The sequence below is a fragment of the Parasteatoda tepidariorum genome, chromosome 9, assembly GCF_043381705.1.
Source record: "Parasteatoda tepidariorum isolate YZ-2023 chromosome 9, CAS_Ptep_4.0, whole genome shotgun sequence".
NCBI classification, from domain to species: Eukaryota; Metazoa; Arthropoda; class Arachnida; order Araneae; family Theridiidae; genus Parasteatoda; species Parasteatoda tepidariorum.
This window is the reverse complement of record NC_092212.1, coordinates 25,910,412-25,924,930: the sequence shown is the minus strand read 5'-3', so window position 1 is coordinate 25,924,930 and position 14,519 is coordinate 25,910,412. Positions and strand designations below refer to the sequence as shown.

General features: G+C 27.3%; 1 protein-coding gene across 4 annotated transcripts in view; it reads left to right on the top strand.

The window, feature by feature from the left end:
* The window catches only part of LOC107445892 (Raf oncogene), a 32,097-nt gene that overhangs the window by 9,688 nt on the left and 7,890 nt on the right, over positions 1–14,519 (top strand). For all 4 annotated transcript variants that reach the window (XM_016060379.3, XM_043049930.2, XM_016060381.3 and 1 more), the window contains exons 3-13: positions 815–1,007; positions 3,376–3,470; positions 3,560–3,663; positions 4,110–4,215; positions 4,328–4,491; positions 6,919–7,132; positions 9,870–9,906; positions 10,648–10,820; positions 10,995–11,106; positions 12,106–12,190; positions 13,125–13,301. In XM_016060379.3, coding sequence (XP_015915865.1) covers positions 815–1,007; positions 3,376–3,470; positions 3,560–3,663; positions 4,110–4,215; positions 4,328–4,491; positions 6,919–7,132; positions 9,870–9,906; positions 10,648–10,820; positions 10,995–11,106; positions 12,106–12,190; positions 13,125–13,301 — 1,460 coding nt within the window. The remainder of the gene's footprint in view (positions 1–814; positions 1,008–3,375; positions 3,471–3,559; positions 3,664–4,109; positions 4,216–4,327; positions 4,492–6,918; positions 7,133–9,869; positions 9,907–10,647; positions 10,821–10,994; positions 11,107–12,105; positions 12,191–13,124; positions 13,302–14,519) is intronic.

Genomic DNA, 14,519 nt, shown 5'->3' with positions numbered 1-14,519 from the left:
GGAAAAACGGTAGTTTCACAAAATACTTTTTCTTAAAATTTCATTTTTGTATCCCTTAAGAAACGATAAATCCATATTTTTGTGTTGATTTCTTAATATAATTTTTAATTTTTCACAAATTACGTCTAAATTTTCACAAAATAGGTACCTGTCAGAAAAACCTAGACAGACCCCTGAGTACACAATTGTATGTCAACATATTATTTATTACCTTAAACTGTCTGGAATTTATTATTAAAGGGTTGCCCTTGTGTAAAATTTACTATCGTGGAAATTCAGCTTTTTTGCCTTTTGACTAATCTCATCCCTGATAATTGATAAAAATATTTAGAGAATAGAACAATAACAAAATAACATTTTTAAGAATACCCTGATATTTGAGGATGAATGAATTTAATAAATATATGGATTATATGCTGAGGAAGGGAAATATTCAGTTTTTTGAAAGTTTAGACTATTGGATGTTTGTTGCTTTCAAATAACATTGATGCTGAAAGATTGTTTGTTAAATACTTGTACTTATATCTAAATTTTCTACTAATTCAGCTTTTTTAAATTTATTGATTTAAGTTCAATTAGTTTTAAATTTAAAAAGATAAATAAATTTAAGTGTAAAAAAATTATGTAATCTATTAAAATGTGTTTGTGCTGTTAATTCACTTTTATTACGCTTAACAAATTGTGGTTTTAATTTAATTAATTTTGAATTCTATGTATACTTGTGTTCAGCAAATTTCTTTATCATTTCTTTAATTCACTTAATTTAAATTTTAGTGTTTGATGTTTCCTTTTTAATTTTAAATTTTCTAAATAGGAGTATGAAGATCTGACAAGCAAGCTCAATGAATTCCAGATTCAAGAGCAAAGATTGCTTGAGCAAATTGGAAATGACTGTGATGGTAGAGATTCTCCTGAATATTTTGATGATTCTGATGAAGCTAAACTTTATAGTGACACATTTCTAGCTAGGATGCAAATGAACTCAAATAATAGTCAAATGTTTTCAAGTAAGCAATGCTTTGCCCTTCTTTTTAATCATCCAATCTTATCACACAAATAAAAAATCAATTTTAGCATTCAAAATTATTACGCAAGTCAATTATAAATTTTATCATCCAGACTTACAATAAAGGATAAATTTTATCAGTGAATTATCAATTGAGACTTACAATAAAGGATAAATTTTATCAGCAACACTCCGGCTAAGGAGGGGACAGAAGAAACTTTGACGAGTCCAAATTCACTCACCTTCATGGAACTGGCATCGAAAAAGAAAAAAGAAGACAATGTTTCCTAGCTTGTACCCCACAAGCATCACTGGTACCAGAGCACCTGTCCAGGAGGTGCACTCAACATTCGGTGCAGCCGCAAGAACCAGACGGCGCTTACCAGCGGCCACTTTAAGTCTCTTTCTTTAGAGGGTAGTGTTAAAATCTTCCCAAACTGCCCTAGGTACCACAACATGCAGGCTTCTCCCCAACATATCCTGGACTGTCTTGGACTGCAATAGAGGGGCATTCTAGAAAACCCACTTTTGGTGGCCGACTTCCTCCGGGTCATGAATTTCATGGACATTGTTTAGCCTTGCTAATTTTGGGGATTAGGAAGATGAAGAAGAAGTGAAACTCATTACAGAATTAAAGGATCAATTTTGTCATTCAAACTCAAAGCACAAGTAAAGGATATTTGTGCTCCAGGAATGTTCTGCAGAAGATTTGCCATTAATATTATTGATTATATCCCTTAAAATAGTTCTTTTAATCAGTTAAAACATGCTGTTTCAAAGCCTCTTCCTCTGCAGAAAATCTAATTTCTGATGTCATGTCTTCGGATCCTCCTTAGGGTTGTTTCTTAGGCCGTCACCAATAGTCCATTGTGCAGCACTATTGCCATGAAAATAAAGTACTACTACTATTCCAGCATTTAATTTTTTTAGTATGGCATACGATTTTGTTTATTTTAGATGTAAGAAAATTATGTATTTGCTCCAAAAACAATGCCAATTTTGTTTACAATAAAATGGTTCTTCTACTCTCTGGTAATTGTTCTCCTATTTTAAGGTATTGATATTTTTTTTTTCTCTTTAGAGTGTGTTACAAATGCTTTGCTTAATGTGATGCAAAAGATTTGCCAATTTTGTTTACATACATTAAAATATTATTCTATTCACTCAGGGGTCTGTCCAGGCCGAATTTACTACCGTTTAGCGGTACCTTCACAAATTCAACTTTAGGAAAAACGGTAGTTTCACAAATTCAATTTTAAGAAAAAGGGTAGTTTCACAAAATACTTTTTCTTAAAATTTTATTTTTGTATCCCTTAAGAAACGATAAATCCACATTTTTACCATATTTTTGTATTGATTTTTTAAATATAATTTTTAATTTTTCACAAATTATGTCTAAATTCTCACAAAATAGGTACCTCTCAGAAAAACCTAGACAGACCCCTGTCACTGTAGGAACACTATTCCCACTTTCCAGCATCTAGCTTCTATTTTTTTTTTATTGTGACATAAAATTTTTTATACTATAGGTATATGAAACTTATGTTGCTATGAAAATATGCTGTAAAAGCTCTGCCAATTTTGATTGCATATCTTAAAATAGTTTAGCTATTGATTTGAAACATGGTGTTATAGCATTTAACTTTTCAATTGTTTAATTTTCTTTTTTTACTGATACCCACAATCTTTTTTACTTTAGATGCATGAAATTTAGCTTAAAAAGTTTTATTGCCAAAAATTTGGTTGAATTCGTGGCAGTAAATAAAAATAAGTACCTACTGTAGTTTGTCTACGGTAAGAACCCCCAACCCCAAAGTCTGCGGTGGTCTGCTGCTATGGAAGCAAGAATAATGCATTTGAGGGAGGGTAGCTTCTCTTCCTTCTAGGGCTGACGCAGTAGACAGTATAAAAATATTGCCTTTTTTTTCGGCGACCCGAGCCGAAACGTCTCCTAAGCAATGACCCCACACCCCTACTTGACATAGTTATATCTCATTACCATAGTCGCCGCCACGGATCCAGACGAATGGCATGGGGAGTTCTTACTTTAGACAAACTATACTATATTTATGTATGCTCAATTTGTCTCTAAAATCATATCAAATAGTTTTTAAACTAACATGTATTTTTTCTGAGTATAGCCATATCTGGTTTTTGTGTCATTATACTGTTTATTCAAATTTATCTACTTGTATTTTTAATTTGAAATTTGAAGATTGTTATTGAAATTGTAAATTTTTTTTTCTTGTGTTGAATGGTTATAGATATTCTCTCAGAAAGGTTGAAAATTCTTTTTTAATTTATTAGGTCTGGTATAAATACCACACTCTTTATATACTAATAAAATACTGTATGTTTGATTTTCTTAGGAAATGCGCCGGCAGATACAAGTCCAAGAATATCACCAAGGTCACCTTTGAAATCAGTGGTTAGAGCTTTTCTGCCAAATCAGCAGCGTACTACTGTAAGATTTCTTTTGTAGTTTCATATCATCAACATTAATAAAAATGGCTTATAATAAAAATGAGTGAAATAATGTTGTATTTTATATAGGTTCAAGTAAAACCTGGGCAAACTGTTAGAGAAGCACTGTATAAAGCAATGAGAAGACGGAAACTTACTGCAGATATGTGTGCTGTTTATAGAATTAATGGCAGGTTGGTATACTAACATTTTCTTAATTATAAGTGTTGTAAAACAAATGTTTATTAAAATAGAGAAAAAAAAAGAGAAATCATTAGTTATGATAACTTTCATTAGATATTAAGAAAATAAATATGCATGAAATCTATTAAGAGAATAATGGATAAATATCCTTTGTGTTTGTTACTTTAATTAGAAGTTTGCAAAAAGCCTATAACTGACTGCGACTAGGAAATAATACCAATTAGTGAGATCTGTTATTAGGAAAATAAGAATTTAAATTTTCTGTTAATTTTAATCTTGTCTTAGAGGAATTTTATGTGACAAAAAGTTTTTTAGTATTTGGTGTATTTTTTTTAATAAATTTTCTATTTAGAAATTCTATACATACTTAGAATTGACATTAATTTTTAAAATTTGTGGTTTTTTTTTAAATGTATTTTTAATCTTTTATCTCTAGAGTTGAAGTAAATTGGGATGATGACATAAGTACTTTAGAAGGAGAAGAAATATCTGTTGAAATTCATGATAGAATTCCTATTACAACAAGCATATCTCATAATTTTGTAAGTTTCTTATTATTATTCTTTGATATTTATTGTAAGCAGTTGATTGTTATTTTCTAATTTTCTCTTAAATGTGTTTCATTAATTTTTTTTCTATGTTGTAACTTTTTAGGTTCGTAAAACTTTCTTTACCCTTGCATTCTGTGAATGTTGTCGGCGTCTTTTGTTTCACGGTTTCAGATGTCAGACATGTGGGTATCGCTTTCACCAAAGATGTGCAAATGGTGTTCCTACTTTATGCCAACCTTCTCCTGTAGAAAATAATTATTATAGATAGTAAGTTGTACTTAATTTCTTTTCAAAAAGCAGTTTTATGGTTATGAATGTTTGTTATGTTTAGCTTTATTTTTTAACTTTACTATAGAAGACTGGTCTAAACTAAGTAAATTTAATCTTGTATAAAATGTTTTTTAACCTTTGTATGAATAATTTTCATAACAAATTTTCTATTATACGTTTCATTGTTAGCATGAACCTGTTACTTTAAATAAACATAAATCTGAAATTTATATTAGTTTTCTTATGCGTCTTATAAAGGAAAGATTTTTTAAAATTTTTTTGTTTGTTTTTAAATTGAAATATCAAGATTTAACACTTTTTACACCTGGAATTTGTACTTTTATGTTTCGGAGTTTTAATGCTGTAGTTTTAATGCTTTTTTATCTCCAAAGTATATTGAAACTGGTTTTAAAAAGGTTTTAAATATTTTTATGCTTGTTATGTGACCATTCCATAGCCACATATGGCCACTGGGCTGCAGGATATGCACTCTTATTATAGGTCATTTTATTAATGAGTGTCAAAATATGATATTTTCACATGCCAATCTTTATGTTTCTATTGTTCCCTGAACTAGAAAGTGATCAAAATTTGTGACATATATTGCAGAACAATTAATGTCTGTGCAAAACATTTTTTTTTTCGAAGTAGAACTTTTACACACGTGTCCTTGTAAAACAATTTATGCATATGCCCTAGTTGCATTGAAAATTTTGTATGCTGCTTGAATTTTTTTTTTATTAAGCAGACATTTCAATTTCACTGGCTGGGGAAACTTTTTAGTAGTTTTCATTTACAATATACTATTATTTAAAAAATTATGATACTTTAAATATTTAGAGTTGATTGCCAGAGTCATGATAAGTTGAAGTAAGTAGGGCAATTGCCATGACTCTGTGGGCACCTGAGCATTTAGGTTTTAAAAAAAAAATATAAGTTTTTATCTTGAAATTAAAAAAATTTTCTTTTGAATTTTAATCTTATTAGATATTAGCATTGTAATGTCCGCTGAAGGCAGTGATTTTTGAACTTGTAGATTCTCTGTGCTAGAAACCAAAATTATAGAATTAGAGAATGAGATGTATTATAACATTTTTTAATAATTATTTCAACAAGACCTTCAAACACAAAACTTTGGCACTTCTAATATATTTTGAACAGTAGTATATATTTTGAATTAAAAAAAAAAGTTAAGTGTTTCATTCTTAATAATTATATTTGAATGGAAAAAAGAAAGCCCCAAAAAATTTTTCCTCCTAATTTTGAGCGAAAATCTAACAGGGTCATAAGCGATAAATTTTCCTAGGGACCCCTCAGAACAAGAACTTTCAAAATCTAGCAACATTACCGCTAATCGTTTATTTTCAACAATACAGATTTATTTTCTACAATATGTAAAACATTTGTAATTATTGTCTTATTGGAGAACATTAAAAAAAACTCTGTTTCTGGGCCCTTGACTTAAATAAAATATGATATTTAATTAGTATATCTTGATAACTTGTCTAAAATGGCAAGTTTGCATGTAAAAATCAAATTATTAGATTAACAGATATATTTGATGTTTTTTTGTTTGTTTCACCTCAAAATTTTATTTAAATATGCAAATCTTTTCAGTGGTCACTTTTAAAAGGATCTTATTTTTCTTTTCTTCTAATATTTTCTTCAAGAATGTAATATTGAAAATATAATTGAGTATTCAAGTATATAATATATATTCGAGTATATAATTGATAATATTTTAATATTTATATGAATTTTGTATTTAACATGGTTTTGTTTCTTCATAAAACAATGAAATATTTTATATTTTATGTTGTTTAGTTGGTCCAGAAATAAACCTTTAAGAATTCTGACTTTTTGAAATTTTAACTCAGAAACTGTTAAATAGATTTCATTCAAATTTTGTATTTTTTTTTTTTTTTAAAATTTAAAACTACGTATATGGTTTTAAATTATGCAAAAATATGTATAGCTTATTATTTTCGTCCATTCAATAATAATAATTTCTATTTAATTCCATTCAATTATTTAATTTCAATTTATAATGATTGAAAATAACGAAAAAAAACTACAATTTTTTTTCCACATGGAATTATCTTTGTATAAACAAGCTTTGTCATTATGTGCAAAAGGATTTAGATTTCCTATAAAAAATACAAAGATATAGCAAAATATGTATAAAGCGAAGTTTAACACAATACAGGACCCTAATTTATGACCACATAACTGACTTAACTATTGGGAACAAATTACATCCATTTCCCATATTTTGTAAGTCAAGAATCCAAGTTAGACAAAAAAGAAAGTTATGTTTATTTACATGGAAAGTGCATTTATGTGTCTGATTTCATAACTTTATTTATAGTTAGAATAAATTATTCGGAACCATCAATTAGAATTTTTTTTTTTTTTTTTTTAAAGCTTATTGGCATCTAACAACTATCTTACAAGTGGAGCACAGCAAGGTCAGGACTTGACTTATACAAACCAGTATTTCTATCCTCAACAACCATCAGCGTCATCACCTCAAAATGTTCCCAGGCCCCATCCACCTCCTCTGGGTCAGAGAGAACGCTCTACATCTGCCCCTAATGTGTGTTATAATATGGTTAACCAAAATGATATGACATTAGAGGTAAAGGATAATTCTATTTTGCTTTTAGTAATTAAAGTTTTTATTCAAATGTAATCTTTTAAAATTTTGAAGTTTTTAATTTTACAACTGTAAATGCCATATTTATATAGTAAAGTAAGAAATTTGCTTTACAAAATGTAATCAAAGTTTTAACTCATATGAATTGTTAATTGCAAAGTGTAATTTTTATTCGATATAGCAATTAGATGTGAAAAAAACTAAGAGTAGATTTACCTTTTTTTACTGTGTTTAAAAATAATGGCAATTTTCGTCTAATCCGCTTGAAATAAAAGTCTATTAATTTATTAGGAGTTAAATTAATATTAAGTCATTGTGCTATCAGTTAATAGTTAGGAATATTTGAATAGTTAGGATTGACTTAATTACAATGAGAGATTTGCAAATAAAAAATATAGAAATGCCAAAATTGAAATATTATTTTAAAATAAGTTATTATTTAGTAGCAAAAAATTTTACTAAAAGCTGATTTTAATGTTATGACTAAAAAAGACAAACAAATAAAAAATGTATACATAATTATATAAAAACATATAAAATGTGTAAACATATAAAATACATAACATACTAAACTGAAAAAAAAAAACTACCATTTTGTTTTAGTTGTGAAAAAACTTAGAGTAATTTCACCTTTTTTATTTTGTTTAAAAATAATGGCAATTTTTGCCTTATTGGTTTGCTATAAAGGTGTATTTAATTAATTAGTATTAATGTATTAAAAAGTCATTATGCTATCAATTAACATATTTGAAGAGATTGGATTGACTTAATTGCATTTATTAGAGATTAGTAAATAAAAAAAGATATTGCTGAAATACTACAATTCAAATATTATATTAAAATCTGTTATTAAGTAGCCAAAAATACTGTAAGAATCAGTTGTAACTATAAAAAGAAACATATAAAATCTATAATTGTATAAAAGTATATGGATTACATTAGGATCTGCATCAATCCAGAATAAAACTGATATTTCACTTAACACAATTGCTTTCTGAAAGTATTTGCTTTGTTACTGGAAAACAAAAAATTAGATCACAAACAATCAGATGATGAAAACATACTATTAATTATTTTTATTCCAGGTAAGAAAAATGTATTCTTCAGAAAAAAATACTAACATTCATATGCAATTCAGCTTCAGGTACATTGAAAATTCGATGAGTAGATGTGCTTAAATAAAGTTTAAAAACTAAATGTTTTTGGCATCATACAGATTCTTGGCTTCATTATAAATGCTTGTTTCCAGCATTATCCTTAGTTAGAAATTGTGGCTTTACTTTAAAAAGAAAATTGAATTCTTCGACTGTTTTTTCTCTGATTCTGTTTTAAATATTTGGTATCCACTCTAATGTAATGTCCCTTGCTCCTTCAAATCTAGAAAAGTCCAGTCACGTTAAGAGTGTTAGAGAGTATGATGAAGAGGCTAGCGAAAACTATTTTCCTTCCAATCTAAATTGTGTTAATATAGTGTGCTCATGTGCTAGTATAGTCTTCAGATCATCATTACAAATAAATCCAAGATTATCGTCATTACCCCATTAGTTTAGCTTTAATCTGATATTAACAACCAAACCCATGGCCTGATTTATCTTAAGCCCCAGGTCTAGACCTCCACATTTCTGGGGGGCTGCTAAATGTTACAAATATATTCTATTGTGTTTTTCCTTAAGAATTGTCTATCAAAAATAAAAGTTAACAAAATTGAAATAAGTATAACCTTAAATTTACTTATGTAGCGTAATTTACTTATGTTATAAATAATTAAAAAAAACTCTTCATAATTAAACAACATGTAAATATGGTATAAAGTAACAACCGGACGACCCCCTGACAGTTCCATAGCTGCCAACTGTCCCGAATTTTTCAGATTTGTTCCTAATTTTTAAATCAAATCTGATATTTTTATAAAAAATCCGAATTTTTGTAAAATTGCAATATTTTTGCTTTCAAACCAATCCCTTGTTCTGATCGCCGCAATTGTGATTATTGTGCAGAGGTAATTTTTAGTAGCTTTCTATTGGAAAATACTATTCCAATAGCTGTTGCTGATTATTTCACTAAATTGAATCTTAAACAACTATTATTATTTTTTTAAAAATGTATTGTAGTATTTAAACATTTGTATCAGAAATATTTGTTTATGATTTAGTTTAATATTTACCTGTGTTTTATAATTTTGAGAAGAATAATTATATATTAGGTAATGGTTACTTCTTTAACTATTATACCGGTATTCCTAATTATAAAATATTAATATCATAAGTTTCCCACAAAAGATAGTGTTTACAGTTTTTTTTACTAATTTACATAAGGTATTTAAATATATGTCTATTAATGTTATTATTTAATAATTTAATTTTTGTCTTACTCTCGTAATTGGTGCGTATAATTATGTCGCATATAGTGTTCCTAATTTTTTATTCCTAAGGTTGGCAGCTATGTAGTTCTGTGTCTTGGGCCCCCGCTGTCCTAGATCAGTCCTTGATCAAACCAATTTCTTTTTTAATTCACTTGAAAAATATAGTTTTTAAAGCTTTTTTATATTTTATTGTAATTTTAATGAATGTTTTATTTTAAACTGTTGCTTTTTTGCTATCATGAAAAGTGTATGAAATGGTAGTTTTTTGAATAAATATTGAATTTTAATTATAGTAATTTCTAGATTACTATAGCCCTCATAAATTGTAGTTAAAAATCCTATGCTCTTTTATTGCAGGAATTTTCTTCTAGGCTGAGAGCTCAGGGTGCTTCAGGTAATTATTTTCTTAAATTTATTGCTTTTAATAATTATTTTTTGTTTTCTACAGTCACATTTCATAATTGTTGAGTGCAGAATTTTCTTATGAGTTAAAAAAAAAATTACATTTTAGCTGTAGAAAATATTACAATCAATTTGTTACTATTTGAAACTTGTTTATGAATTCACATTATAACTTATGCATAGGTTTTTATTATTTAGTATATTATTATATATGTTCTAAAGAATTGTAATAAATTAGTAAATGCGTCAATTATTAAATACGTTATTAATGGATCCCAATTTAGTTATTAATGGATTTTTCTGCAATTATTGATTGAATAGAAATGTTTCATAATGATTTAGTGAATGATAATCATTCAATCAAAATTTCACCCTGCCTCTGACATGACTCAATATTGAAAATATCAGAGTTTTAAAGAATCTTTTTTCAAATTTAAAATAAAATATTATTTTTTTTAATAATTATTTTTTTTGAAAAATTGAAATCCAAATATTGAAACTCTTTCAAGTGAGCTTTTATTTAAAAATAATTCTTTTGATTTGATTCTTGGATAATTAGGTAAAAATACAGAGTAGAAGAGCAATAAAAAGCTTAAATAAATGAGTGTTGAATTTGTTATGTTTATATTTATCTGCAGCTTAGTATAATTTGAATTATATTTAACTAATATTCTTTTTTCATCTACAACTGGTATTTTTTCTTCTTTAATTTAATAAGCTTCTTTGTTATTAGGTAACACCGGTTTAGGAATTTCTAGTGCTTACTACCATAATGCAGCTACTGTTGCTAGTTATAGTCCAAGCTCTAGTCCAACCAGAACACAAAGTGCCCAAGGTTCCCCAACAAATAGTCATAAACCATGGAGACCACGAGCTCGTTCTGCTGATGAAAGTACTCGTAAAATTGTAAGTGTTACTAAGTTGATGGATGTTAAAAAATTAATTTAAAATTTTGTTGTATGGTTAAATTTTAAAATAACACATGACTTTTAAGTTAAAAGAATATTTGAGATCAACTGTAACCAAACCAGTTTTTTTAAACTAGCATATATATAAATATTTTTTTTTGTCATTTTGCAGAGACCTCCTCGAGAATCCATTGAAGATTGGGAAATTCCTGCAAATGAAATTCAAACAGAGCATAGGATTGGAGCTGGTTCTTTTGGAACTGTTCATAAAGGCCACTGGCATGGTATTACTTATTCTTTTTTAATCTATTTCAATCTTTTACATTTTTTGTACATTGATAAGATAAATCTGAAAAATTTATCCAATCAATTTATGCCATCAATAAAAATCAGGAATTTTTTTTCTTGAGTGTTTGTGGCCTGCACTTGAAAGCTACTGATACAGCACCCTGTTATTAAAAAAAAAATTATGACAACATTTGTTAAGTATGTATGGAATATGGATGAGTTTTTAATCTTTCTTTAAAAAAGATTTGTTTATGTACTCATATTGTCTGATACCTGACTGCTATTTATTAGTTTTGAAATCTTTATTTTTAGAAAGAAAATACTTTTTGATTTATATTGTCATGAATGCAAAAGAATTCTATAGTGAAGTTTATTTTTCCCTCTTTCTCTCTTTTTATTTTTTTTTTTCTAAAAGTAAATTTTTTCTTAAAATACACTGTTTTATGTAATTTCTCTTCTTTACTTCTTAATTTAAAAAAGCGAGGAATAATTTAGTTGAAAATTAATAAGCAATTAATTTTTTTTAACAGCATTTGTGTTTGATTTATCATATTATAGTATAAAGTTGTTACCCAAGGAATTTCGCTAATTGTAGCTTTTCTGAAGTAGTAATTGCTTAGACAAATACAGCAAAATATACAGATTTCATTATATTGTTATAAAATTATGATCATTGTTGTATGCATCAGTTCTAAAGAGATTAAAATTAATTCTCAATTTTTGAAATTGAAATTACTTATGGATAGATAGAAAGAACTATTATAATAAATATTTGAATCTTTAGCAATGAATACTTTGAATAATTAACATTCATTCGCTAGTATTTATCATCTAAAATTGTTAATTTATATAATTTTTTTATTATTTCTTTTTAGTAAATCATTTGTTTAAAGCAGTAGAAAAATTTCTGGTTTTCATTTTTATGAGCTTATATACGAATGTAATTTTTTAAATGTTTGACATTTTGCTCAGTAAATAATTATTTTATTATTTAGGACCTGTGGCACTGAAGAAACTGAATGTCACCAATCCAACGCCTGCTCAACTACAAGCATTCAAAAATGAAGTCGCAGTATTAAGGTATTTATTTTATTTTATGTTGGTTTTCTATGTAGTGTATGTGGGGAACAGTTTTTTTAAAAATATTTTGTGAATTTTTGAAAACATTCTGAATTTTATTGTAATTCGGAAATAGTATTTGAGTTAGAACATGAAATTCAGGTACTAAATATTGAAAAAGAAATCTACAAGACTTCTTGGTCCTTAACTATACAAATTTAATTTGATTAATGGGTATCAATCAATTTATGGATAAATCTTAAAATTATCTTCATCATCATTAGTACGACCGCCCAGAGTAGGCCTTGGCCTTCTCTAGAACATTTCTCCGTTTCATTCTATTTGTAACCAGGTCTTCCCAGTTTATTACTTTGATTGTTTTAAAATCCATGTGGAATGAGTCCAGCCATTAAAATTTTGGACTTCCTCTAACTCTGCTAGCGATTGGTTTAGGTTTGAAAATCTTTTGTGTTGGGCTAGTCGTAATGTACACTGCAAATCGCATTTTGTTTAATTTTATGAATTTTATTACATCAATATCCTTAGAAATGTTTTAAAGTTCTATGCTTGTGTTAGAACTGTCTTATAAAGTATAATTCTGGAGAATAAGAATTAAAATACTCATTTTATTAACAGTAAACATAGCAATACTTTAACAATACAGTACAACATACAGTTACTGGCCTTTTGACGGGTTATGGTATGTTTAGTGTTAATAAACATGTTTAAAACAATCTATTAAACACACACTGTAGAAACAGATCAAAATTTTGCTTAATTCCATCTGGCTTCAGAAGGTGTGTTATTTACACTGGATTTACCATTTATATTGCAGAATATAAAAGTCTTCTAATATTTGTAAATTTGTATATTAATTGTATTTTTTCTGTATAATAATTGTATCTTTTGATAAGAATTAATGTACATCTTGTGAAATGTTTTAAAAATATTTCAGGAAAACTCGGCATGTAAATATTTTATTATTCATGGGTTATGTGTCCCAGCCTCAATTAACAATAGTTACTCAATGGTGTGAAGGATCAACACTATACAAACATCTTCACGTTCATGAACATAAGTTTGAAATGTTGGATTTAATAGATATTGCCAGGCAGACTGCTCAAGGCATGGAGTGAGTACAGTTTGGTTTTGCTGATTATTAATGGTTTATTTCCCTAGTAATTTTTCTCGTTTGATGTTATATGACTTAACATTTAATGTCTATGATTAGATAATTATATATCCTGTATGTTATTTTAAAGACTATGCCTACGTATCTTATGTATCAATAGTATTTCTCAAAACACTTTATTTCAATCATACAAATTTGTTCATTATTTAAAATGAATATTAAATGCAAATCTCTTTGAATATATTTGTGCTATATTTCTTCAAGGGTGAAAGTTTTTAGTCTTATAACAGATTTCTGTTATTTTGAAAAAATTCAAAGCCAACTGAGATCACCAAAATAAAAATTAAAAAATTTAAAATGTAAAAGAAAAAGTGTGTAACTCTAATTTTGGTAAGATAATTTTTGTCTTGTGTGTGAACTGCATGTATAACTTAAGAAATTACTTTTATTTACTAGTTAGGGATTAAATTTTTTTTAAATTTAAAATATTATGTAATAATTTTATTTTAACATGTGTATATATACAGTCGGACCTCTATTTAACGAAGTCGCTAAATCCCGCTAATAAGTTCGTTATATGGAAAATTGCTTTAAATAGAAAATTGCTTTAAATAGAAAATCACCTTTTGAAATACCTATACCACCAAAACAGGATTTAAATTCATAAACACTAGACATAATTGAAATAACAATGGATACATGTATAGCAAGAATAGAACAAAACATTAACAAGTGTTACACTATCATGCTACATGCATTTTTAACTAAAAAAGCTAAATTTATGTATTAACTTATAGCTGCATTTATTATAAAAGTAATTTCAAACATACATTACCTCACGCGATCTTAAGTTTAATTGCTACTGATAAAATTCGTTAATTTTTTCTAAATTTTTCGTTTGAAATGCAAACAAAAAGGGATTTTACTGCTTTCTCTTAAAGTTAATTGGCTTTGAAAATCAATTCAATTTCATTTCATAATGCATTAACAAGTTTGAGATGTTCTGAAATATTTTGGGAAATGGGGAAAGTGGATCTCAAAGAAAAGTTCGTTAAATAGAAGTCCGACTGTATATATATATAAACAATCTTTAATCTCCAAGAAACTCAGAATTTTTTATTTAAATTGTTTTTTCTATTCGTTTATTTATACTCCTTATTTATATTAGAGAGTAAACTAAACTACATTATCTGAGAATTCTTATGGAAAGTGAGATTT